Source organism: Rhea americana, unplaced genomic scaffold (assembly GCF_003343005.1).
Source record: "Rhea americana isolate MKP2758 unplaced genomic scaffold, rheAme1 scaffold_178, whole genome shotgun sequence".
NCBI lineage: Eukaryota > Metazoa > Chordata > Aves > Rheiformes > Rheidae > Rhea > Rhea americana.
The window spans coordinates 1,008,599-1,036,312 of NW_028185905.1; the positions used below are offsets into that span (position 1 = coordinate 1,008,599).

General features: G+C 36.7%; 1 protein-coding gene across 2 annotated transcripts; it reads right to left on the bottom strand.

Annotated features, from left to right (window-relative positions):
• Window positions 1-1,048: 1,048 nt before the first annotated feature.
• Window positions 1,049-27,708, bottom strand: GOLM2 (golgi membrane protein 2). Of its 2 annotated transcripts, XM_085301526.1 has the most exons (10): window positions 27,236-27,708; window positions 19,062-19,116; window positions 18,201-18,303; window positions 17,119-17,209; window positions 15,790-15,934; window positions 14,811-14,891; window positions 14,345-14,443; window positions 12,792-12,965; window positions 7,054-7,221; window positions 1,049-2,768 (listed from the first exon to the last, which is right to left on the bottom strand). In XM_085301526.1, exons 1-10 carry the CDS (start codon window positions 27,560-27,562, stop codon window positions 2,695-2,697), a joined length of 1,317 nt encoding a protein of 438 aa, XP_085157652.1. In that variant the 5' UTR covers window positions 27,563-27,708; the 3' UTR covers window positions 1,049-2,694. The 2 variants fall into 2 exon arrangements, with proteins under 2 accessions (XP_085157652.1, XP_085157653.1); XM_085301527.1 differs by lacking the exon at window positions 7,054-7,221.
• Between the last annotated feature and the right edge of the window lie 6 nt (window positions 27,709-27,714).

Below are 27,714 nucleotides of genomic sequence, written 5' to 3' on the forward strand. Positions count from 1 at the left end.
ATTACAGGGAAAATCAGAAACAGGAAAAAACATATTAAAGGAGCTGTTGCATCATTTTAGATATCACAACCARGGTGGTAAATATGCTAAAATGATTCCTGAGCATTAATAGAATATTCWGCTCTTTATATAGATATGGGGTTTTGGCTGGTTTCTTTAGAAAGCATCATACTTAGGTGAAATCAAAGAAATATGGAGTGCTTCAATATTCTAGAAAGTAACAAGCTAGAATAAAATTCTGATTACAGAGTTCCACACCAAATTACTGGGAAAGGAGAATAGTGCTAGTATAAAAGTCAGTGTGACCACACAACTGCTGAAAAGTAGTTAAGGTGTAAACATCAGCGCCTTCTTAGTGTACTTTCTTCGTGATAAACCAAGCTAATTTATTACTTCATAACAAAAAGTTGCTGACTTGAGTGCAAGAGTGTGTATGTGACAGTTACTAAAAGATGGCATATCTGCTTGTAAACTTACCCTTACGCACCCTCACAGTAACTTGTTTGTATGCTGACCAACAGCCATGCAGGCTACAAGGGGTGGAAAGTAGCAGGTCTAGCCCAGCCACCGTAAAAATGACAACTTGCCTGTGACTGGCCACAGCAGCCTGTATACACTGCCAAAGGTCACACCGTGACAGACTGGAGCTGTGCACAGCAAGTACAACATTGTCCAGTTAGTTAGTCTTGCAGAGGAAGGTTACAGATCAGTAACAGGAAKTCAAGATTAGTTGTGTATGTTGGTATGCATATTCACAGATACTGTGAGTATTTGAAGCACAAACTTTTGGCTTTAAAATACCTATGGAATAAATGCTTATACTATGCTGCATGCAGCACTAAGCTTGTAAGGMAGGCATGCCTTGAGTTCCTTAACTTGCTCAGTGCCTTAGGAGTTGGCCTTTATGAAGCAGCTTTAACCATGCTGCTGCTATGTCAGAATGGCCTCACTTTATTGTAGAGACTTAAGTTAATCCATTATTTAAAAGTCAAAAATCACTTTGACTTACGATTTTGCTATAAAAGAAAGCAAAGCCAGAAGCCTCACAAACTTTAAACAACTTAATTTATTAGAACCCAATAAATGTTGCTTTCGTTAGAAGTTAACACCTAATTGAGGGTGAAATTACACTTTAAGACAAATAAAAATTGCAGTGCTTAAATATAGTATTTACTGATGACTTTTTTTAAAATTCTGGTACGTGTTTGTACTTACTGTGTGGTGTTAGTATGGTTTCTAATTGTGCAGGTTCAGCATTTTATTTTAAACTGGAAATATATCACACCATGCAAAGGGCTATCCCGCCTCATCTCCCTCCCAGAAGTACATAATGAAGAGTTTTGGCTTATGTATAGAAAGCTCAAGCCTTAAACAAAAAACGCTCAAGATGCATCACCACAATCTGAATTTTTTCTTTTATGAAGAAATTACGTATTTAAGATTCATTGGTAGAAGATCCCCATAGCCAAGAATTGTTTGAGCTTTGAAATTTAAATGGTTTACTGAATTGCATCAAGCAAACCTTAACTGTTATTTTAAATCTGAACCTGAGTACAGAGATAGTAAGAGTACAATCACCCACGTCATAGGCCCTACAATTTATTTTCACAGTAGCCCTTTTGGAGAAGCAGGTTGGGTTAATCTTAATTTCCACTACTGCAGATCATCAGAATCATTTCCATAAAATTCAAAAAGTGCTTAAACAGAGAATACAAAAAGTATCTAACTTACAAACTCTTCTGAGCTAGAAAAAGCAAAATGTGGAACATGCCAGATGTCTGAAGAGATTGTATCAAAGTACTGTAAATTAACTTAAGTGACTGCGATGGATATGATGCTCTTGGAACAGTAAAACAGTGCACATAATGTATTTACTGATGGCAAGGGTTGTTCCTTTCATTAGGTTCTTACAAAGCTGTAGACTTGTCTTTATTTCTCACTGAAGAAATGCTTCAACATGTACACAAACATATTTCCTACCAGCTCTGTTATTTATTTTACCTTTTAAAATAAGCTATAGTTACACAACTTTTTCAGGATGTATYAAATTATTAGAATTCTAATACCACTGATTCCCAGCTCTAGCTAAAGCTTTGGTCACTGTATACTAGAATTTAAATGGTACTTGCTTCTGAAGATTATTTCTCTGTCATGTATCTTTCCTCAGTTAAATTAAGGAAAGAACAATTTAACATTCAGTTTTTATTCTCAATTGATAGCTCACTACAAAACACAGCACTCATGAAAAAAAGCAGAGTATTTTTGCTCATACAGGTATTACTGTAGAAAAGGAGTCCTTTGGCTATACATTGTTTCCACAGTGTATTTGTTACATGAGAGATACAAACTGTACAAGTTCTCCAGTTTACAAAGTTTTCTAATTTGCAGAAACAATTCAGCCTATATTTATAATAATGGTTTTAAATGTAAAGATTATTACAGATAAGGTACAGTCTAATTGGCTCGATGTAACAACAAAAATGAAGTTTTAATACAATTGCCATAGTACAACTATGTACATATGTACAGAACCGTTTCCTTGTGTTACTTCACTAACTTTGAGTATACTTATCACTTTATYATAGGTTTCTTTTAAAGTAAGAAACACTGAAGTAAAAATGGTTCAGTTTTGCAGCACTTCAAGTTCTTCAATTGAGAGTTCTTCTCATCTACGTGTCTTGTTTAACTCTGGATTTAAAGAACGCCATCACTGAAGCGTGGCTTGCCATATTCAACAAGGTCATTTTGAAGATCTCGTTCTTCATCATCTGCAATTGAAATATTCAGACCAAATCTGAATGATATTACTGAAAGATTTAAACAGCTAATGCATATATTCATACAGGTTTAGCTTTGTCTGGTTAGGGGAATTAAGTCATCAGGGAAAATAGGGAGAAGGCATATGGGCCTGCAATTACAAGTCCGGCTGTCAGCACTTTGGGAGTTGTCCCTTCAGAAGAACTGTGACTTCACACTTTTTGATATCTTTGGCTTTCTTACAACTGTGTTTCAGAGATTTGTTGACTTAATAGATTGCAGAACTATTTAAACTTACTATTCAGAGAATGTTCCTGTAAAGGTTTCAAACTGTCCCACTAAAACCCAACTACAAAGTCAACTTTCCCAAAAAATTACATTGCCAGTTTTTAACCCCTTCTAGCATTAACACATTAAAAGTTTTTATAAAGAGTTGGGTACCTCATGGGACACGCATAAAGATGTTACTGTAACCCACCTCTCYGGGCCTCTGAATAAATTGTGATGGAATAAAGGTAATACTTTTTCCACTTCTCAGAATTAAAAAAAAAAGATAYATTCCAATTTCTACAGCACCGCACATTTTTCAACGATGGGATTTTTCAACAATGCTCAAATTGTACTTTGTTATCAACATTTTTAATTATTGCTATCTTGCATCTCAATAACTTGAGTGTAAAATTTGAGGAGRGACTTTCTATAGAGTTTAAAATTTAAAAAGCAAATCTTAATCTTTTTTTTTGTTAAAAAAACACTCTTACCAATGGAAATCTGCCTTTCTTCTCTCAGCACTGCTGATTAATCAACAATACATTTTTCACCACTATTCTTTGCAACTAAAGCAAATTTATGTAGCTAGGTTATCATGTGATAACTATTCAGCACACTAGTTAAGACATCTGTCTATTCTTCAGTTGCAGAGGAACTACTTATTCAGCCAGGAATGCATGTAACAGTAAAATTAAGAGCAGAGTCAGGAGTAATGACCTGTAAGCAGTCGAGCAATTGATGTGGAAAGGCCAGTTCAGAAGCACCACACCTTTCCCAACTGCATTTAGTTCATCTTTACAGTGGATTTACAGCATTACCCTTGGCTGGAAGAATGAGGGGTTTCAATCTCTTTTTTTCCAGTTTCCTAACAATTCTCTCCCCCCAACACTTTTTCCTGCTTCGTAACTTCTGTTCTTTGGGTTTTGGTTTTTGAACCTTATGGAAAATGATTAAAAAAAAMCTTGTGCATTCTCTGGATAATCATTCACTACAGCACATCAAAATTTTCAAAAAAAGTTCAATACTTTTGCAGAAGACATTTTAAACTACACTTCYGAAATATGACAAACAGCAAAAGCAGTCTTCATGACACCCACTGCACTAAAATAGTCTGCATYCTACCTCCCATAATTCAGCTCTCCTATGTGGGTCCTGAGCTGCCCTCCCTCAATAAATGAAAGCCCTAAAACTTCAGCTTGTTTCAAGTAACATGCTGCTGCTGTATTTCAGGGCTTAGAGCATCCYTTTGTACTTACAGGAGTGGAAAGCAAAGTTGAAGTGATTGATATGGTTCAGTTGTATTTTTTTCACAAGTTTATTTAATTAAGGATTTTCTTTGAGGATGAACTGGAGCTCTCAAACACTTTTTCCTTCTAAAACAGTCCTCATTTTGCATGCTGATAAAGTAATTCTTGTGAAAGTGTGAATACAGCAAGCCTTACCTGACAGCACCTACTCTCAACAGCTAAAGGTTTAAGTTCATCTATATCACACATGCTTTTATTTTGTAATAAATAATTAATACAGCATGTGTATAATTAGTATCACTTGATTGACAAAATCCTTCCCCATCCAGCCACCACAGAGAACATCTACTATAGTAGAAGCCAACAACTACATAGCACCTTGCATTTCAATAGATTTTAAAGTAATGCCAGACTGGATACTGACATTCACATAAAATACTGTATCTCCCAAACTTGAAAGTTTTCTCTTTGCTAATACCAAACTAAGGACCACACACTTCTTGTAGAAACAGAAAAAGATTTTTAACCAAATTGGTTTGTTTGCACATGCCACATGCTTTGTTCTAGCCTAATGTGAAGCCACATGATGGTTTCCTAAAGTATCACAATAGTTTTAAAGTCAGAAATTCATTTTTTTCTCCCTAAACAATTACAACAACCCCTCCCTGCAAACACCCACAATTCTACCCTCTCCTCCCCTGCAAATAAATGTGTGTAAAGACTAAAGCAGACATTCTTCTTATAAAGCTTCTATAAGTATCACTTTCCATGCTGTTTGACTTGCATCAAAACTAGTCAACAAGTTATTAGGAAACAAGATAACAGAATAAAAACCAAAAGGCTTGGAAACTTAAGTCTGAAGTAGCAACACAAACCACTCAGACTGTTCTCCAGGAAGAGGCTTCCAGAAGTCACTCTAATCTTTACTATTAGAAATTAAATACAGTATGTCTAGAGATGTATAGAGAAGCTGATGARAAAATAGATAGATGTTTTACACTTGGTAAATATTGAAAGCCACAGAACTAGTGAGCAGACAGGTGTCATGTCTAAATGTGAAACAGTTTTATGAGGCCACTTACAGTTACAGCTCTATTTTTCAAATACTCCCTGCATTGCAAGCTACATAAGCACACCCTTTATTTATTTATTTTCCCCTAATGCTGCATTATTATACAATTCGTCTAGTCAGCCTCCCTCCCACCACTACCTCAAACATCTGACTGGAGAGTAATGACAATAGATGAGCATCACCCAAAAGGCTGAACGAAGCAAACAAGCAGTTAGCACTATGAGATTTAGTGACAGTCAGATGGTCTTGGTTAAACTTCCAAGAACTGTGTTTTGAATTCCAATTAAGTACTAATGCGGAAAGCAACAAGACAGCACCTTCTGTGTAATAGGGGAAACTGGACTAAAAACACAAAAACAACCTAACTTGCTGGGATTTATGAAGTATAGTTGGAGCATAGTTTAGACGTACAAACATGAGTGTCTGCATACCATGCTTTCCTTTCCATAAGGAAATCATAATCATTAGAAGCAAGTCTTCTTCCACAACACAACATCAACAAGAGGCTGAATAAACTTTTGTATCTTCAGCTGGAAGCTAGGTTTTACAAAGAATATAAACTCCAATAATCACCTATCCAAAAGAGCCAATATTAGTAATCCACAGTGACTGAAATCCCCTGCTGTATTTTTGATCAAAAGTGTAATAAAACAGACCACAGTTTCTGGAGCAGCAATACAGTTTTCATTTTTATCAGCAAGTTAATCAATTGCCTACATTTCTGATCTGTACTTTTCTTTTGCTTGTTCACGAGTTTCAAACAACCAGCCCAGCCAGGAAGTGCTTACGCTGCACAGCTCTATGCACTGCCACAGGAATCAGTTGCTTTTTAATCATTTTTTTTCCAGTAATTACACTTGGACATCAATGAAATAAAAGCCTGAGAAACTACCAGCTAAAAAACTTGCATTATGACACTCAAAATCAGGGTGCATGCAGAAATTCAGTAGGGTTGCTTTTTCTCTATTTTGCACTATTTTCTCAACTGGAAATATTGTATGTATTTACTTAAAACAATTTCACCCTACAGGCAAGCAAAAGCCTTTCACAAAATACTACCAAACTACTACAGGAACCTGGAAAATGGCAGACAATGTGGAAGATACATGGCAGACAAGCAATGAAGAGTTGCTGATACACTGAAATGCATGCAGAACAAGAGGTGGTAAACATGCATATGTAGATATTAGGCTAGCACCAAATTAATGAGTTTGAAGTTCAGTTAACAAGGAAAACCAGAAGTCTGTTGAATCTGTGTATAATGCACAAAAATTACACTTAAAATTGATAACTAAGACTTCATTGCATACCACCTCCAGGCAGGTGTTACAATATAAGCAGTAGTCTTAAAAAAAAAATTCTTCTCTGTTTGAAAACTGCTTTAGTGAGTGTCAAAGATTAGATGTGCCAATATACTAGATACCAAATTTTGCAATTAGACAAAACTACTTCTGAAATTTTAAGTGTCTTGACTTCCTTGCATGAAGTGTATACAAGATAGAAATTTATCAAAATACTCTCACTCCAAAATACTGTTGTGTTGATTTTCAATTGGCAAGTAAGACTGAATTTGGAAAATAGCCCAAAGTTTATTATTTCATATTATAAATTTTTGATTAAGTAAAAAATAGCAAGGCTTTACACAAATTCAACAAATAAACTCTGTGGATTTTATTCTAATGGGATGGAGATAAGGCCCAAGCTCACCTTGGACGTCTTCTTCTCCACCATCACCATCCTCTTCCTCATTGTAAGCCAGTTCAGCCTGTTTGTCTGCCTCATACTCACCCACGTTACCATCATCCCCATTATAATCTGCCAGTTTAGAGCCCTGCTGCGGATCAACAGGGGATTCATTCTCATCAAAGAATCGGCCTGTGAAGTAGGCAAAGGATTAAGTCAGAAGCAAAGAGGAAAGAAAAAGATTCTAAATGAAAGCAGACCAGATTAGAATCTTCAGTTTTTGTAGCAGTTTCAACTRGAGGAGAAAGGGAGAAGGGTGTGTGTGGGCAGAGGGAAAAAAACACAATGCAGCTTTATGACACAATTCTGTGCAAAAAGGATGTACTTGATCAGTTAGAATTAGGACCTCATGAATTCTCATTGCTATAAGCTCTGCTCTTTGTAGAAACCAAGTAGAGTAAGCATCCAAATGTGATCTCCATCTATGATTACCTACACATACTAACAAAAGTTTCCTTACAGTGTCAAAGCACATAYGATGAAAGTTTTCTATATTCATACTTTTTCCTGATTTTAGCCATTATACAAGTGTTCAGAGATTTTCCTCTAACAAGAGAGGACTGGAATTTTTCTACACACAATGAAGCAATATATTGTTGATTTCTTATACAGTAATGTTAGCAGAATGTGTACCATACTATCAAGGGTAACAATTAGTAAAGATGTGTCTGGCATCTCTAAATTGATTTTATTAACTATGTAATTAATTTGGTTTTACACTAACTTTCCTACCAAGGTTTAAAAGTTTTCAGAATGTTTTGAATCCAGTTGATTTTTGTCTCCTAGCGAAGAATTAAGAATAGTTCCATATAGTGAAATAACATAGTAGAAAAACGAAAATCAGTTGGAACTATGAAATAAATACAGTCCACCAAGTACACAAACAAAAAATAATGCTGTAATGTTCAAAGTGTAAAGTTCAGAGTAGGTGTCTAATGGGATACTATCAAGAGCTGTTCAAGTTCAATACAGTTCCATCTACTTGTCAATCACTTAACAGATAAACTGTAACCCACTAGTTGAATCCATAGAGGATATGTATCTAGAGGCACTGTGTATAAAAGAAAAAAAATAAGATTGAAATGTGAAACAGTCTTTACAGACTGGAAACAGACTGAGAAAAAAAAATCTGCAAAGCCACATGTTAAATAATTCATGCTGGAAGCAGTTAAACACAGAAGCAGAAACAAAGAATATGATTTCAACATTAAGATTAAAAAAGAGGTTGGGGATACAATGGACAGATATAAGAATAAAATTATTTCTCAGAACAGTGAGAACTATCATGGCACTATATACATATCAGGACAGAAACAATATCACAGGGCTTATTTGGTGGGGAAGGAGCAGAAAAATCAACTAAATAGTGCAGCTCTAAGGTGCTGATTAAAGTTTCAATTTTCACAAAATAAGCAAGAAGAAATTATTATCTGTTCATGAATCAAAAGTTTGATATACTATTCATTTTTCTATTCATATCTAAAATTGAATAATTCCTGCTAATACTGTGTATATTTTTTGATACTGCCTTTTATATAAGTAAATGGATAGAACTGTAAAATAATGCACATATTAGGTAACATAAAACAAGAACTATAAGAAAAGAACAGAATGCACTTGCAGAAAAAGCAAGCCTGTAAATATGCAGAAACTTTAGGGGATCCTCATAGTAACTCCATTGACTGYGCATACAGGGTCAGATGTACAAAACATTTAGGCAGTAGATGACTTTTCGTACAATTCCRGGAGAACATCAATACTCTAAGGCAAGGCATGTATATAATGATCTTGGGAGAACAAGACTTTGGGCAGCACCRGAGCAGGGGTCACTGGCAGCAGGAGCACACAACAGACCAATTGCTTTGTCAAACAGATATTTTGACAGGATAGCCTGGAATCTTTTGTAGGTCCTGCACTTGACAAGGTTGTGGATCTCAAGTCATGCCAGGTAGGAGTCAAGAATGAGTCAGGAGTACAAGAAATGACTGCTTGAGAAAGTGATTTATGTTGTCATGATGCTTAGAGGTTAGTGACAGCATGGAATGCCCCATAAGAATGTCACTGATGCTAAAATCTGCACGTAATATTTACTGAATTCTGAATAGACACGTGGGCTATTACTCCAACCAGGGATCCAACCCATGCCTGTAGAGCAGCTGTCCACATACTCATCACTAAGGACCTGCTTACAGGATAGCTTTGAACGGCAGCATGCATTGGAGTTGTGCTGTACCCTGCATTTTTTTCGGTGCACAAGGTAATAGCACAAATAGCAATATTGGCACAGGCACTTCCAGCTTCTGCTGCTTCTGAAACAGAATCCCTGCAAATGTCCACATCTCTCTACCTAGTACCAAAGTTATTCTCTTAAATCGATGCTGGTAATGGTATTAATCAAAAAGTCTTTTTGGCAGAAGTTCTGATTCTGAAAGCTGGCAGTTATGTCAAATACCGTAACCAGCAACAAGTCACCACTCCCATTCTATGGGCTGATGCACAAGCTTTCAGGCACTCAGCAACCAAAATCCAACCCATGCCATTGTCTAAAATGAAAGATGTGTCCTAGAGCTGGGCTCCTCTGTACCAGTGAGATGAATTTACCACTAAATCACCTTTCAAAATGGCCATTGCTGACCAATCAGGAAATGAATCTAGAAACCTGTATTAGTTATTTCCATATATGACAGAAATTCTCTTTCYCTCATTTCAATTTATCCCAAATATGGAAGACCAAAGAGAAGAGAGACAAATCACTGATGATTACTAACTCTTAATTATCCGTTCATAGCCTACAATGGAGACTTTTCATTCATTCACTGCTGCTGCATTCAAAAGCTAGGCCCCCCACATCATCTAACCGCTGTCAGGGAAGACTGCGGATCCATTTAAAAACCACCAAGAACAAAAATTAGAGTGCCCTGCCATTTCAACTGTAGTCACTCAGCCAGACATGAGCAGGATCTTCAAAAATCTCCTTTGATAAACTAGATAGTCTTACAAATCTCTGGATATACAGAGTGAAAGAAAAGCTACACAGATTTCATGATTATTTTTAATCCATCTATCACCGGTTCAGAAATAACCAGGAATAGTACTAAAATAAAAACAGATCATTAGAGATGTTTTAAATTAAGAACAGCAAATTTATCTCCCTTCCCCACCTACTCCACTCTGGTCTTTTTAGAGTAAAATTGAGCTCTCCCCTCCCCCATAAACTAATACCCACCTTTCACCCCCTCTTCTCTCTCCTCTGAACTCCTTCTAGCTTCCTGTCATCTTTCTGAAATGTGTTATTTAAAAACCAGATGAGGGCCTCAGCAGGAAGCACTAGGTAAAACAGAGTAAGTTACTCCATGTTATTTCTGTTAACACATCTCAGCAGAAAAAAAAAATCCAAGTATGTTAGTGACTTATCCACGCTTATCTGCTGAACTGCTCTTTAGTTATGTCACTTATTCTCTGCATTTAATTTTCTATTCTTAATTGCAAACTACTTTTATGTTTACAAACTATCATGTTGCTGAACATGATATTTGTCATCCTATTCATCCTGCTATTCATCATCTACTCAAAATATCAAACAATGCAAAGCAGAGGATGCATCTTTGTAAATCTCACAGATAAGTTCTCGAAATAAAGTTGTTACTGATACCTGTKTCTGGAATATTATTTTCTTAAATTTGTGCATCCAGAGAGCAATTTGTTTCTGACCAAGTCTTTATTAATTTGCCTATGACAAAGTCGTGTTCCTGCTTCTATTGCTTTTGTTCCTTTGAACAGGCAACAATTTCAGATCATATCACTTTTACACATTTTGCTCTTAACAATTCCATGTTAACCATTTATCATATTATATTCAAACTCACTGATAATTTCTCTGATTATCTTTCCAGATATCAAAGTTAGACTGATGGATCTCTAGAATTCCCCAAGTTGTCCTTCCATTCATTTTTTAAGGAGATGCCTTTCTGTAGTGTGATGGTCTCTCTCTCTCAGAGTTCTCAAAAGTTCAGAAACCACTTTCTTAGGCTTTTCTTAAACCTCTTTCCTGAAGTTTTGCATCTTCTGCAAACTTTATCATCCAGCCCTTTGGGGAAGTTACCAAGGAAGCAAGGGGAGAAGAAGAGAACGCACTAAGCTCCCAGATACCTATRCTCCATCTTCTATCCCAAAACAAACCCTGGATACATCTTCTGTTAGCAAATCTGACAATATGCTGACAGGACCTATTCCAATTTAACATCTGTTTCATAACAGCACCTTAAAAATTACAGTAATACAAGAACAAAGAGAATATTATTTTAAATATATTCCCCTATTATTCAAAGAATATTCTCAAGAGACTGCTAGAAGTTCAATTCCTTTCTGTGACATCTCCAAGCTGGAGAAGTACCGGTCAAGTTCTGGACACCAGTCAAGTTCTAGACCATGCAAACAACTCCTAGTTAATTTAACCAAAAAGAACAGAGTTACTTCCCATACTGAACCTTTTATGACAAGAATGAATTTATGGTTTCATGTTCATGAGAGTAATCTCAGCTTTTAGAACTCTTTCCATTGACCCCCAAACCAATTCACGATTCTCTTCCAACAAGCTGACTCCTATTTCCATACTATGTTCACCCAACCCACAAAATTAACAAGGTTCCTTGCAGGAAGCTACAGAATCCTTTCCCATTTCTCCTGATTCTGAAAGATAGTTGTTAGTTCAAACTTGGTAACTTGTCATCTTAGACTATAGTCAGATTTTAACCATAAAAAACAAAGCCTAAGTGAAAACTACTTAGCTAGGAGTACGAAGAAATTCAAAATTACATTAAGTAGGTAATAAAGAAAAATCTTACTTTGACAAAAACAATTAAGAGATGTATCAGCACCATGGTGTTTTTTCCTTCAAAATGTCATTTTCCCACTCCAACACTAAACAACAGGAATTAGTGCTTTAAAAATAACTAGGTTAAGGTAGACCTAGTTAGTATAGTCCACTAGTAAAAGTATCTCCACTGATAACATATGAAACTTGTTTTAATATAGCATTCTTATAGGAAGATGCTAAATCAAATGTTATAGGCATACTCACATTGTTACAGTATCAACTGGAAATAGAGATGCATCTTAAAGAAAATAGTACATAAACAACTGTACACGTATTTGCAAATTCTTACGTGCTGTCTGCCAAGCAGTATTACTAACATCATACACAATAAGCAAATATGACTTGCACCTGCCTGAAGACATTTTCCTTGGACAGACATGTTGACATGATGTTCTGGGAAATTTCCTCAGAGAAGAACAAACTTTTGGCCGATACAAATTTACTGCCAAAGTCAATTTTGTCCTATATAACGGCTGAATTCTTACAATAGTGCACAAAACATGTAATCTAAGTAATATAGCATGAGTATGTCAATATCACGCACATATCAAAAGTCTTCATCTAACAATCTATTTCACATGTAGTGATTTCCCAAAACATTTTAAATTCCTATAAGCAACGAAGATTTTAAATAGGTAAATATATCTGAAAGCCAACATATTCAGAGATAAGTTCTGTGCAGTCATACATTAAATTTCTTTTCAGGCTTACTCTCCAGAAGACCATGCACCAAAATGTTTATTATTTGTAGAGATTATTATCAGAACAGATATAAAACAAAGAGATTCTCTTAATATATGAGGTATAATGATATTGACCAACTTACTTTGCTTCATCTTCTGCAAGTCGCTAACTCTGCTCTTTGGAAGTTTTATATGGTCTGTTTTAATTTTGTTTTCTTTCTGATTTTCTGTATTTTCTTCAAAATTTAAATGCTGAAGAGAATTTGGAGGTATCTGCTTCACTGTATCAGCATTTCCATCACTATCAGTGTGCAAACCTACAGAATGAAGAAGTGTTTCGTTTTTAGAGGACTCCAAAAGAAGTTTATAATGCTATCGCAAAAAGAAAACTCATTACATTTTAATGAGTGATCAGTCCTCTATTGTGCTACCTTGTCAACAGATTTTCAGTAAAGATGTATTTGATCAAGCTTAGACCAATTACACGTTTATGCATTTTTCAATTTTAAAAATTTTTTTTAATCCTCTCCCCCCCAAAAAATCTACCAAGCAACATTTATAATTTATTGTTTCAAGAGCTTTGATGTTAGCCAAAGCTGCAGCACATCACAGAAGTTACATTAAAATAAAAAGCAGAGAACTACATAACTAAGGATTTTGGAAAATGTTGGTCCTCTTGACATGAATGCCGACATTCTTTTGATTAAACTCCTTCTAGATAGAAAGTGAGCATTCCACATGCTATCTTTCATGTTTTTTCATCAAGAAAAGTCAGAATGAAGGACTTACAAAACAATACTGAAAGGAAATATTTTAAAGCCTTAACATATAAACTTTCTTTAAATGCACTTTCTTGAACCCATTAATTTTAACATTTTAAGCCAGTTGAAAGGAAGGAAAAAAAATTAAGTATTTGTTGTCTTTTTCCAAAAGAACCAAAAATGCACATAACAAATAATTTGAAACTGCTTGGTCATGTCACAAATAGTAGATGCTTCAGTTTAAGTTTTAAGTAGGACAGTATTTGAACATGCCACTTGAAGTGTAATACAGATTAAAAAAAAAAGTTTTCACATCAACGCAAAGTCAGTTGATCGAGGAGCAGTAAGTCTGTTTTCTGTAGATTTGTGTTGTTCACTTTTTAACTGCAACTCCTCCAGCCCCTTTCACTGCAACACTTCTCTCATGCCTAAACCTTCCCCACATCATCCTCAAGCTAGCTGTTCAGAGAAACAGGAAGACACTGAGCAAATGATGATACTGCTGTTTATTCTCCAAGTATAACTGGCAACCAATAAATCAACTCTTGAGATTATGCTGCAACCCTGTCTATAGGAGGGACACTTATTTTAATTCTTCTCCTTTATCCAGTGGAAAAATTTTGAAGCACTCACCTTTGAAACTTCCAACTGTCAAATCTGGCTGAAATTGGTCAAAAGGCTCAGAAATTATTGGTAGTGTGTGAGAGAGGGAAATAGACACATAGTATAACCACATAAGCCTCAGTGCCTCCGGAGGCCAGACTAAGAATACACTCACAATCTCATATGTTGCAGAAATCAATTGTTTTTATAACTGCATCAAACAAGAAAAAAGGACTGTCCACTTGCACCTAACATTTCTGATGTGGTAGCAGGTATCAGCTGATAAATTTCCTACAAGACACAGACACGTCATCTGCTGATAAGCTTTTTACCTGGAGCCAGATTTGGAGCATGGGGCTGTTCAGTTGGCAGATTCATAACAGGTTGACGACCTTCGCTTTGAAGAGCTGAAATAAGTGGCTTCTTTAAAGCTAAAATAAAATACATTGACAAAAGCCTTAACGTGAAACAAACAGCCACTATATACTGGGCCTTCCTCTGACAATCTTGTATTTTCTTTGCTTTTTTTCCCCCCTTGTTTTTAATTATAGATGAAAATAAAATATATAAGATTTCTGGGGGTAAAAGAAGTATCACAAGCACTGAAGCACTCAGTATTTTTGAAAAATGTAACTTCTAACACACACATAAGAATTATCAGACTTCACACTCCACTTGAATTTTGTTACTATAAACAGATTTAAATCTTTGTGTTCTCTGTGAAACAACCTGGTACTCAGACAGACATACATGCCACCAAGCACCCAAATGAGCAAATATTAGAATATTTCTTCTAACCAGTGGGAGTATCTTCAGCTTTAGCAGGGTCATTATCTTCTATTTCAGGCATGCCTGCATCTCCTCCTAATTTGATTTTCTCTGTAAAACAAGAACAGGATATTTTTCCTTACTAATCTTTTRAAGTTTTAATAGAGAATTTACTCCTTGTGGAAGGCTCCAAGAACAGGAGAAAGTAGTCCTTCATCCACAGAACACGTACTATATTAATAATACAACTGCAAGATTCCTTCTGTTGTTCTGTCAAAGTGCCTGAAGGCTGCTTTAGAGCAGTGATCCTGAACTAAGGCAGTGCAATCTTCAGAAAAGGACAAGAGACAGATGCACTGTTGATGGGAGCAGAGCGGGAAATGCTTGCTGGAAGAACTTGACTGAAACAGACTAAACTAACACAAAAAGGCACTGGATTGGTAGCACAAAAAGCAGAAGCAAAGGGAACCCATCTGACTTTCAGGGAAGGCCTCAAGCCAGGAAACAATCATAATAGTTATTCACTGAGATAACATTTCAGTCATAGTGGCTGACAACCAAAGGTTCCTACTGTTCCTGCTCTGTTGCCCAGTTAGATTCTCATAGCATTTTGAATGCTCCTTGACCACTAGGCACCTTCTTTGTGCAGATTCCAGCTCTCCACCAACATGCCCTTTCCCTAGCTCACCTCAACATGCACTTTACAGGRAGTAGGGAAACATTCTCCAGATCAAAATTGGCCACACAAGAAAGGAGATGTGAAATGAACCAAGAAAGGACGCACAAAATTATGCGAGAAACAATTTTTATAAACAGACACAGGGAAAGGACATGCCAATCTCTGAATTCCTATATAAACTCTGATTTAGTACAGTCATATGTAGCTAAGCAAGTTACCTGAGGCAAATGATTCATTGTTCTAATTTAAAGACACCCCTGATTCTGTATGAATGCAAAGGATGTAACACAATTGGCCCACATCTATCAGAAGTGACAAAAAAGAAAATACCTTTGCCATCTACAGCATGATCTGAAGGCTCTTCATTCTTTACTGTGTTTTTATCTTCTGTTTCCAGAACAGTCTTAGATACTGCTTGGTCATCATCATTGAGACTGACTTCAGTGCCTTTACTGGACTGAATTTTCTGTGCGGCCTGTTAGAAAAAAATTAATTCACAAACAATATTAAAGACAGCCCTGAAAGTTAAAATACAAAACCCTTCAGCTTTAAGATTATTTTGGAAAAGCAAAATTGCATTTATGAATTAGACAGTCACCAAAGGGAACAACAGCAGAAGTCCTCTATAAAGAAACCTCAGTCTTGAGGGTAGTTGGTAAAAGCATAGACACTCATAAGTAAATAGAAGACTTAAAATACTGTATGGTAGTATGATGTTTTCATTGGCATGTGTAGGATTGCAGAACCACTCGCAATTTGTCAATAACACTACAGCTATTCCAGAAGAATGCCAAGAAAACCATTGCCATACCACAATATATTAATTTTATTGCAATAGAACATRCAGGAGAACCTTGGAGAGTTATTTTTATAGGCACTACATTTGCTAGTGTTCAGCCTCTAACATGAAGCTACCACACATAATCTGTGAACACACATAATTATACGGCCAGAGAAAATTACCATGAGAAAAAATGTTAAGGCCAACTCAGCTCAAATATATGACAATCAAGTTAAGACATCATTGGCCTTGTGCCTCAGACCAGGGAGACTTCTGCAAACATTTCTAGATTTTAAGGCAAGATTCAATTGAAATCTACTTGGAATCTGCTTAATGGTTTGAAGTATCTGTAAACAGACACTGAACAAGGAAATGAAATTTTCATTAAAAGTGGGTTAACTTTTCATCTGTTTGTAGGAAAGAGGCCCATAATTCTACTGACAGCTTGCACTGTATAATTACACACCTGATATCATTGAAACACCATTGTTATTTGAATCACATTAGCACCCAGAAGCCTCAGAGATCAAATTCCCTTTTGCAATAACCTACATAAGATTGCAAGGATATAGATCCTTCCCTGGAGAGCTGTAAAGTATTATCCATTTTATAGATAAGAAACTGAATTCCTGAGTGATGATGTCATGTAGGAAGGCTGTAGCTGAGTACAGAATTAAGAYTGATCTTTAAGGCTCAATTCAACAACTGAACAAAACAAACAGATGGTCTTACATTAATATCCATTTGGGGCTGCTCAGTGCAACATTTATCCAGAAGTTAGAGGAAAAATGTTCAGGACCACCGCATAACAGTTGAGTTGACTAGCAAGCAGGCTTGGGGCTCTTCTAATTCAAGAAGGAAATTTAGCTGTGTATTACCTTTTGTTCCCGTATAACTTGGTCCACTAATTTCTTTATATTTTCTTCATGTTGCAGTTTCATTTCTTTGATCTGTTGCCCACACTGCAGACTTAATTAAAAACATATTGTCAATCACATTTGAGTTGTTATATCAGCTCTCTAATAAATGAAAAAAAAAGAAAGAAAGAAGCACACAGAAAGGCAAACCTGAGTGATAACTAGAATAGTTTGGCCAAAAATCTGTGCCTTGGAATGAGAGTGGAAATGGACTGAATACAGAAGGAAAACAGGATTGAAAAAAGATAGGGACAGAGTAGAAAAACAGCAAAATGATCAGAAAAGCCCTGAAAATACTTCCTCCAAAACCTGAAAAGCAATTGAAAATTCAGTCTCCTGTCATCAGCATACATTAATTCCACTTGGAATCCATTGAACCATCTACAACAGCTGTCAACACAGAAGATGTACAACTACTACTATCAGTTATGGATACCAACTCAAGTGAGATTGGAATCACACAGCTCAATGTCCCAAGTTTTCTAATAAGCCACAATCAAATTAAACAAAATTCCCCAAACACTCAACATAACATATACAAAAATAATATAATTCTTCACACAAAAGTTTATATGTAATGTTTTCACCTCCATTTCAATAAAATACTTTCTTAAGAAGACAGCAATGAACAAATACCCTGTGGCTTCAGAACAGTGGAGATTAACAGGAATTGATAAGTGGAAGTGTTCAATTTAATCAACATCTCTATATCATTAGAGATTCATTTTGACTTAAAATTACCCAATGCTGAACAACTACGATAAGCCAGAGTTTTCAGAGATAACTCAACTAGAGTTGGAAGGAAGAAGATAACACCAAAAAGTAGAACCTTAATCAAAGAGACAGCTTAATGAAAGTTGCATCACAAATGGAGTACATTTGAGCTTGAGGTTTAACATAACTAAGATTCATTTACGTTTTTTTTTTTTAATAAAATACAGACCTGCATTACATGTGTGCTTTTTTTGCCTTTTTTTTCTAATAAATGTAGACTTGCATTACACAGAAGCAAACCTACAGTTATAACATTTCTAAAGACTTACCTATCATATTCCAGTCTCCTTGTAAGGTAAGTATTATTCTTCTTGTATTCATGAAGCTGATCTTCCTGACGAATGAATTCCTGCCGTAATTCTGCTAGTTGTTCTAGACCAAAACACAAAATCAGCACAAATATATACATACAAGAAACGTCCCATAATGCATACAACTTTCAATATTGCCATATAAGTTACAAATTAATATGAGAAGTTTGTTATTTCTTCTACATATATTTTAAAGATTCTTGAAGTAATTTGGAAAACACCAATTTACTCATATATGCCAAATGTTGAAGGTTTCTCTCTTCTTTTCAGGCTACTAATATTTGTTAAGGTCCCTACTATTTTAAGTTGAAAACATAAGTATATAGGCAGAAATGTAAAGCATCTTGTCTGCAGGCCTGTACAAATTTCAGCAATAGTTGTTCCAGGACTCTCTGAAAACCAACATGGTAAAAAAAAGGGGGGGGGGGGAAGGAACCACACATGATTACAATGCCTGTAAACACCAGAGACGTACAGTCGTAAATGATGCTTTCTGGTCCTTTTCTAAGCTGACATAAGTATCACAATGTTGTTGATCCAAACCATACTAAACTATATGTTATTTTTATCATGAAAATGATTCTAATATCTTGGAGGTAAGCAGTGTCAGAATGCTTAAAAAAAATAATAATAAAGTCTATGAAAGACAACTCTATGCTTATTCAGGCTGGAAAATAAACAAATGTCACAGAACTTCAGATTAAGCAATGCTCCAGCATCACTTGATCTTCTATTTAAAATGTATTCTGCAGTACTTAAGCAGTTATAAAATAAGCAACTTTATAATTCTCCAGAGACAATTTACCCATAAATCCTTACCCTTTAAACGATGTATATCTGCCATTTGATACGATATGTTGTTCTGCAACTTAATCTGAAAGGAAAAATGGTTATATAAATAAATATAGACAATCTTTAGAAGCTTAGGAAGTGCTTATGCATGCAAATATATAGCTGCTTTTGAATTCATACTTTTCCACTGTAAAAAAGAACATATAAAGGAGTATCAGAATGACTGTAAAATATTACTGTAAATAAAAATAGTTTAGTTACATATAAAGTGATATCAACTTAAGCACTATGTTTAGCCATTGCTAACAAAGATTTAATGTACTTATTTCCAAGACACATTTCTATCAAAAAAGCAGATTTTGTCAAGACTAAAATAAACATTGCATTCTAATATTGCAGAAGGGGATAGTGAATTTCCGATGTCAAACATATAAACAGCATCATTAGCAAAAACAATTTTTTACCTAATGTATGTTGAAAGTAAATATTTAATGTGATACTACATAATATTCATAACAGGATTTATACTTTGAAGAGAATGTGACACCATTAGTCATCCACAAGTGTTTAATTTGTTATTTTTAGTAAGGAAAAAAATAGCATTTATTATAAATAAGAGTGCATACACAAAGTCATCAAGTAAAGATGTTTTGTCTTGTTCCTACACAAAGCAAAAACGTACAGAAGAAGAAGAATCGGAAATAGAGAGAAAGATATGCACGTAGAAGATACCGATAATAGGTGAAAAAGCCCATAAATACCAATGTTACCTAATTACAGTTATTTTTTGTTGTTTCATGATTGATATAAAGAGCAACTCCTCTTTGGTGCTAAAACAATGCTGTCATTCTAGATTACAAGGTCTGAATTACCTCTCAGAGAGGTAAAGACTGCATCTAAAGAATGCATCTTATCCAATCATCACTTAATTAACCAAAAACAGCAAAACAAATAACCCACAAAGCATTGCAGATATAACCACTTTCACACACAGCTTCTGTATCATTTAAAAGGCAGGTATCTTTGCCTCTTAAGAACCTCTATTATTTCCTATTTTAAAACCACATATGAGCATGTGTACTTTGAAGCAGGGGAGGGGGAAACAGGCACACAGGCTATTTCAATTCTTGCACAGACTCTGAAGCTTAATGTCTAAGTCAGTTACCTAAATTTCTTGGAAAAAAAAAATACATGCCCTTACTTTCTTAAGATTTCCTCCACCCACTTCTAGCTTCCCTTTTATCAAATAAATCACTTTAAAAAAATTATTATTTTTAAAGAGAGGTTCTTGACTATACAATTCAATTTGTCCCATATATGTTCAGGCATTTATAACTTTAGGAACTATAACTATACAAGAACTGCTGAAATCGTGATTTTCTGAAGAACACTCTGTACACCAAGGCACGTATCCAACAGCTCCAGTCACATAATAGAGGCTCCTTATGAAACAGAGTGCTACATCAAGAGTTTTGTTTGTGCCAGACTAATATCCTGGCTCATCCCTAGCAGCAACGCATACATTCTCCCATGTCTGAGGACAAAAGGCAAAACTATTTCTAGAGTGCTGAGAGGCATCAACAGTGATGGTGCTGATGTATAGGGGAATAAACAGTCAAACCCATCTCCTTCACATTTTTTCCCTCAAAATCAGAAGCAAGAAGTGGCAGATGATGCAATATTTTGGTAACCTCAGAATACTGACCATACTGCTCTGAAATATGATACAAAATATAAATATTCAACAGGGACACTTAAGGATCCATCTCAGCATTTCAAAATCATGCATTTGAGGACCAATTAAATGTATTCTTTGTACATAAAGGAATCAAAACACTGAAGTGTACTAGTTATAGGATTGACAAAAACCAACATTCAGTTAAGTAAAAACCTGTTTTGTGCTTCCTATGTTTTTTAAAAAAATGCAAGGATGCACTGTGGTGAAGACTTTATATGAAACCAAAACATAAAAATAACCTCCAATCCTTTCTGTAAAAATGTGTCCAGCTTGCAAGCCCTTCTTGTAATCTCTCTTCGTCTGTTGGACACCAAGATGTAGCAATGGATACAAGGAGTTATTTGCTGAGTATTAATGAAAAAGTATTTTTCCCCTGTGTTTGAGAAAATATAGGAACAGGGGTACTAAACAGAAAAATGTGAAACACTGGCAGTAATTACTATTTTTACCTGTCTTCCACTACAATATAATTCTTCTGAATGGCAATAAATGCATACCTCCCAGAACCTAAGCTATCTACAAACAAAGCAGATCATGTGAAACAGTGAGTTCTTCTGTTTTCAAATCCTCATATATGAGAATCCCTAATACAGAAAACCTTCTTTCTTCCTTGCTTCTGCTCAACATATGAAACATTTGACTTGTAAAGAGCTTTGTGGCAGGGTGCTCATTCTATTGACAAGGATTTGATCTGAAAATCTGATTATTAATTTTATCACAAGTTTTAATTTTGAAGATATTACATGCCGGTTAAATTGACAGCATTCATAGCCAAAGCAACTTAGCTGACAGTAAGTGTCCCTAATCTGAAGGACAGAAAGGGAAGAAACTTCTTATGTTTCACGGGATCTGTTCCACCTACAGTCACCAAAAAAAAAAAAAACCCAAACAAACAAACACCCCGCACACACACACCACCACACAGCATGGAGCAAGTCCAGTTCTTTCATCTGTGTCCTCCTTGAGTCTAGACCTATTTGTACTCCTTTCTTAGTGGCTTCTCAGATCTTCTTCAAAGCAGTTGAGAAAAAGAAAACCCCACTCTATAGCCCAGCGAGCTCTACTCAAGAAAAAATAAACATTAAAAATCCTCTGCTTACTAGTGCTATGTATATGCAAGGCAGTACTTGCAATTCATATAGCACTGTAACAGTCTTGTCATATAATAAAAGGCAACATAAGAAAGATACAACACCCTGGAGCTCTTCTGTACCTATGGTAAAATATAACAGGGGTGGTCTGGCTTCCCAATTAAAGACTGCATAAGTGATAAACTGTAAACATCTACCCATATTTCACTGAGTCATTTCTTTCTCTAGCAAGAACACCCTCTGCAATCCCTGTCAAAGCAGCACAAGCAGGTGTCCATACTCCTTCGTGCAGCTTAATGAGCTGCACTCAAGTACATTGCTGTAGTGCACTCAGGAACAGTAAGTGAAAGCTGTTTAAAGAGTCCTTTTGCACAAAGGTCTATATTCCACAATCTTTCTGCTATTATTTGTCAACTATTTCTTTCAGAGTAGCCAATGTTATTATCAAGCAGTTAGTAGAGAGTCTTGGAGATGAAGTATTGCTTCACATTGTGATGTTGATAACCAAGAGTGTGCAGCAAAATAGGAAGAGGCATTCAACATCACCACTGTAAAGTTACGGCTTTGCAAACTGATAAGCTATCAAGGAATTTTGGCTACAAAGGTACTATAAAGGAACGTAAGCTGCTTCCAAGAATGATTCACTAAACAGTCTCAACATATGAAGCACCATTTCTAAGCTTCAGCTAAGGGAACAAGGTTGCATTATGTACCTGGCATGGTAAGCAACAATTGCAGAATTAAATAGGCATGTTCCTGAGATCTGCAACAGCAAATACCAAGATATGAACCCCTACACACTGGATGGTTGCCATTTGGAAGCCTTCCCTCCTGAATTCCTGCCATTCAATTGTGTTATTCAGCTTATTCCAAAAGGATATGGAAAGCCATGCAAAAAAGGTATCCTCACTGTGTGCTGCAAAAAGTATGAAACACTCAGGAAACTACTGATAACGCTGCAAACAYGACTTCCCCAAACACTAGCACAATCATTATCCTTGTTTGCCTTCCAAGAATAGGGGCTCCAAAAGAGAAGTACTCCTCTATTTTTTTCCCAAGACCCAGTGGGCCATCCCAAGCTCATCAAGATTAGCACAGGGTGAAAGGAAAACAGAGTTTCGAAGAACTCACGCCTTTGGTAGAAAGATGTAGATCTACTCTTGCATCTTCTACTACTGATGTTACCAATGGCTGTTTGAGAGCAGAAACAGTCAATTACTGAAAAGCATGTGCTGTCATAGCTCCTTCTCTTCACCCTTTTTTCCTTTGGCAGTCACACCTGCATTTTCCTATCCATTTAAGTAGTTTCCTAAATCCAAAAAGGCTCTTCTCTGCCCAACTCTAGTTATACTCCCTCTTTCTTTCAGGTTCTTTAGAAGATCCCTCCATTTGTGAGGAATTCACCTTAATCTCTCAAAATCCTTTACAACATCAGTGATTAATTCTCCCTCCAACATCTGCCAGACTTGATGAGCCTAAATATCAAGTAAAGAACTGTTCAAAAGTTACAATCATTTTTCCAGTTTTCAGTGTAGCAAAATAATTTTTTCCTGCCATTTTTCTTCAATATACTTCAGCACTCTCACACAAAGAAGTCTCTTAGCTTCCATATGCTGTTAGTAGCAGGTGCCACCTAACTGCAGTTCAAAACATACCAGTTCACACTTTAATAAACACTATAGTCTGCAGCAAGGGTTTTCACAAGACACTGGGTCAATTTACTACCTTTATAGTTCTAAGAACTGTCGTAAGAGCAAACAATATTCTGGTGCGCTGTGACTGGCTTGTAAAGCATGTGATCTACAAACCAGTCACAAGGGAGGAGAGAGACAAGGGTTTGGGCATGGCTACAGATCTCACTGAGCTAGAAGGAAGCTGCCTGCAAAAATTCAGGCTGTCTTAACATTGGAAGATGCATCCTTGATGTGCATGACCACAACATAAAAAATTCCTTATGAAGGCTACAGAGCATAAAGCAAAACAGACACCACCATAGCTACCAGAATATCATCTTTCAAGTGAATTTGCTATGAAATAAAAACCTAGCTCTGTTGTCATCACTTGGTACCCTGGTATCAGTGTTAGGAACTTACTGTGGTTCCTGCATTTCACAGATGGACTAGGCTCGCTGGTATAAAATAGTTTGTTCAAAAATCATCCTTGCTAAATTCTGTTCAGAAGGGAAAAAAAAAAAAAAAAAAAAAAAAAAAAAAAAAAAAAAAAAAAAAAAAAAAAAGGTACCAGTCCAAATAAGCCTTTTTTGGTCAGTCATTTTATGCACACTTTACACTTTTTATTTTAAACAGATTTGTTGACTGCTTTACTCCTTAAGGCACTTTTTTTTTTTATTTATTTAGGTTTGTTGCCACTGAAAGCTCCCAGAGGATGGAGAGAAATGGACAGTAACTGGCTATTGAAAAAACATACTACTGTCCTTACCTACAGAGACACATTCAACATTTGCAGCATCTGGAAGGAAGATCATATTTAAAAGCTACTAGCTCACACGACTTTAAATGGCAGCTTCTGGAACAATGAATGAAGATGCAGCACACATACTGAAGTATACGTCGTATTTACAATACGACTAATCAATAAGGTTTACTGCTCTCACCTCTTTCCCACCTCTCTCCCTGCAAAATGCCAGGAGTCTAAGACCAGGCAGGTTTACAGAGAACACAGTTCAGCATGCACATTCAGCTCACCAGCATCTCAGTTTGTRTCATGCACATCAAGAGAGGGCCATGACTTCCAGGAACCCATGCCAGAGATCCTAATTTAGCGCTTACACTTTGTTAAGGAGCAGAACACATTTTTTTCCAGTGTAGGACATGAGGCTCTTATGTTGAAGATGAGCGATTTAGGTAGCACCCTATTTTTGTCTACTTTGCSATCTTTAAACGCTCTGTGCAACGTCATTTTACTGTTTTCATTTTCCTGAAAAAAATCGTACTAGGAGTGAGAACACTGCTAGCAGAAGAGAAGAATTCAGTATAATATGTAAGACAGTGTTTTAATAATCATAGTAATGGATCTATGCACTACCAGATCATTCAGAAATCCCAATTAGACACAATATTCATTTCTGTCAGAGGGGCCAAAAAAAGCATCCAAGTTAATACCGATTTTATGCCTGTAGGAGAAGGACAACTGATGCCTGACTTGGTAAAAAAAATTCAATTATATAAGTTTAACTTGCTGAAGCTGTTTTTGAAAAAAATGTTAAACAATTTTGCAACAGATGAAGCTGCATTATACATATTCACTATTTTTGATACAGTACTAAGGCATCTAAACCCAAATTTATTATGCCATTGAATCACAAATGCAATCTTCCATTACAGAAAAGCCTTAAGTCAGATATGGCCTTTAGGTGTTTATAGTGAAATTAAATCATTTAGGGCACATTAATAGCTGAAAGATTTGGATGAACTGTTTCCTTTAGAAGATGATCTTGAAAAAGGTCTATGAAGCACAAAATCTTCACATACCTATCAAAACCTCATTCAGGACCCTGACATTTTTACACATACAGTAAGTAACAAATAAACACATCTTAATGCGATCCTTTCCACTCAAATGAGTTAACATTCATCACAAGCAAAAATCACAACAGAAACCTTATCATTGCTGTTTTATCTTCAAATAAGTTTTGCAGAGGTTATGAAGATTCGTTATCACTCAGTAAATGTGGTTACACTGGAATTTTAAATGAAAAAAATACTATGAAAGACAAATTCATTACAGAATTACCTGCATCTTCATAGCTAGTGAGTTGAAAATAAGCATAGAACACAGTTAAGTACCCATAAACATTCAATGATTACAATTTGGTTTTAAATTAAGAACAGGTAAAGCCTACTTAAACCACTGAAAACAATTCCTATAAACCTTCTCAAGTTTATATTTTTCTCTGCAGAACATTACAGCAAATTAAACCTTACTATGTAACTCAATCATGACAGCTTACTTGAGTAACATCAATAGTTTTATATGTCAATTACAACAACATATGAACAATTCATTCCTCTATGAACACAGGTTAAACAGCATCTTCCAATACATCTCTAATTAGGCTTTTCACATTTTATTCCAAGCTCTAAAGAATCAGCTGTCAGAAGAAGAAAAAAAAAAGTTTGCTGAACGCAAAAATGACTCAACTTTAATGCTTCAGTAGGAAAGATGATATAGTAGTTTTATTATAAACTAAATCCATTTGAAGGAGTCTGTGATTCTCCCTAACTTATTTCCTGTAGTTAAAGAGATGCATCTCACTTAGATAGAAAATAAGGCTGGGCTTTAAAAACTGCTCTGCTGAAGTAACAACTGACAGTTGCAATTTAACCAGTTCAGCCAAACTCCACTGAAAAAAGCTAGGTATTTGGTTTTCCTGTGATAATTTGCTCAGTAACCATGGGACATGAAGTGGCCAGAACTCAGCCAGTTATAAGCCTGATAGAGTGGTATTTCCATAAATTCTACTGTGAGAAACAGATAGTAGAATTATAAACTGCACGTAAATAACGTAAACACCACCTAGCACATAACTAAGAGGACTTGCCCCCCATCTAGCAGAGGCTTAAGTCCTATGTAAAAAGTTGCCTGTAATTACTATGAAAGCAGAACAATGCAAGTTGATGCTTTCACTCATTTTCCCTTCCCCAACTAAAGACACACTGCTTCACACAAATGGGCAAGTAGAATTTTGTGCTAGCTTCAGGCATCAGTTTTATTATCTGAGTAACTATTATATGAACAGATAACTTATTTATCTCTATTTACATTTGACAATGGAAATTCACTAGCCCCTTCTGCAATATTAGAAGGCAGCATGTTTATTTTAGTCTTGACAAAGGCAGCGAGAAAGTATATTTTGGCTGTTTAAGATCCAGCATTATCCTGCTATACAAGACATCTTGCAAGACAGTGAAAATATGTTCTATATTTGTTTCTTTTTCCTTCAAACCAATGAAAAAAATAGCCCTCTAATTTTAAAATTGTGGTCAGCTTTTTTGATTAGCTTCCAAAGATTAAAGGGGAGGGGGAAAACACACTCAGGAAATGAGGAAAGCTCAAGGAAAAAAAAAAWTTAAATAGCCAACCCAGAACAGCGGGCACCCAATGCTTTTATTGCTAGCCTACCACACGCTGTAGGCTAGAAGCGCTCAGCTCTTTCCTGGGCGGCATGCAGGAATCCCAAGGTATTGCCAGCTTCCCAACAGCACCCAGCGCGAAGTACTACTTGCAGAAAGCAATGCCTTCAGGGGGGTCCTCGACGAGCGGGGAGCTGCGGGGAGCTGCGGGGAGCTGCGGGGAGCTGCCCCCCCCCCCGGACCTTCCCCGGCTCAGCCCTGCTGCGGCGCCAGCCTCACCTTGCTCTCCTCGCACTTCTTCACCTGGCCCTCTCGGGCTTGCAGCTGGCTGCTCAGGTGGCTGTAGTCGGCCTCCCTCTGCTCCAGCTGCTTCCTGTGCGAGTCCACCTTGCCCAGCAGGTCGGCGTTCCTCTTCTCCAGCCGCCCGCGGGCCACCTCCGTGCGCTTGGCCTGGCTCTGCAGCTCCGCCAGCTCCTCCTGCAGCAGGGCCTGGCGGGACGAGGCGCTCCAGCAGTTGAAGGCGAGGACGGCCACCACCACGAGCAGCGCCACGAAGGCGAAGGAAGGCAGACGGCCGCCCCTCCTGTTGGCCCCGAAGCCCACCATGGGGGAGGCCGCGGGGCGGGGGCTTCACCCGCTCGCCGCCTCCGCCCGCGCCCGAGAGGGAGAAGCAGGGACCGGGGACACGGGGGGGKGGCTGCTGAGGGCGCAGCGAGCGCTGAGGGGCGCGGGAGGCGAAGGGCACTGCAGACGGGCCG

Excerpts from the sequence above, each read along its gene's own strand:
- GOLM2 (XM_085301526.1), bottom strand. The coding sequence starts at position 27,562 with ATGGTGGGCTTCGGGGCCAACAGGAGGGGCGGCCGTCTGCCTTCCTTC. Across the intron at positions 19,117-27,235 it reads AGAAGTGCGAGGAGAGCAAG|ATTAAGTTGCAGAACAACAT; the intron begins GTGAGGCTGGCG and ends TTTTCCTTTCAG. Across the intron at positions 14,444-14,810 it reads AGCTGAAGATACTCCCACTG|CTTTAAAGAAGCCACTTATT; the intron begins GTTAGAAGAAAT and ends ATTTTATTTTAG.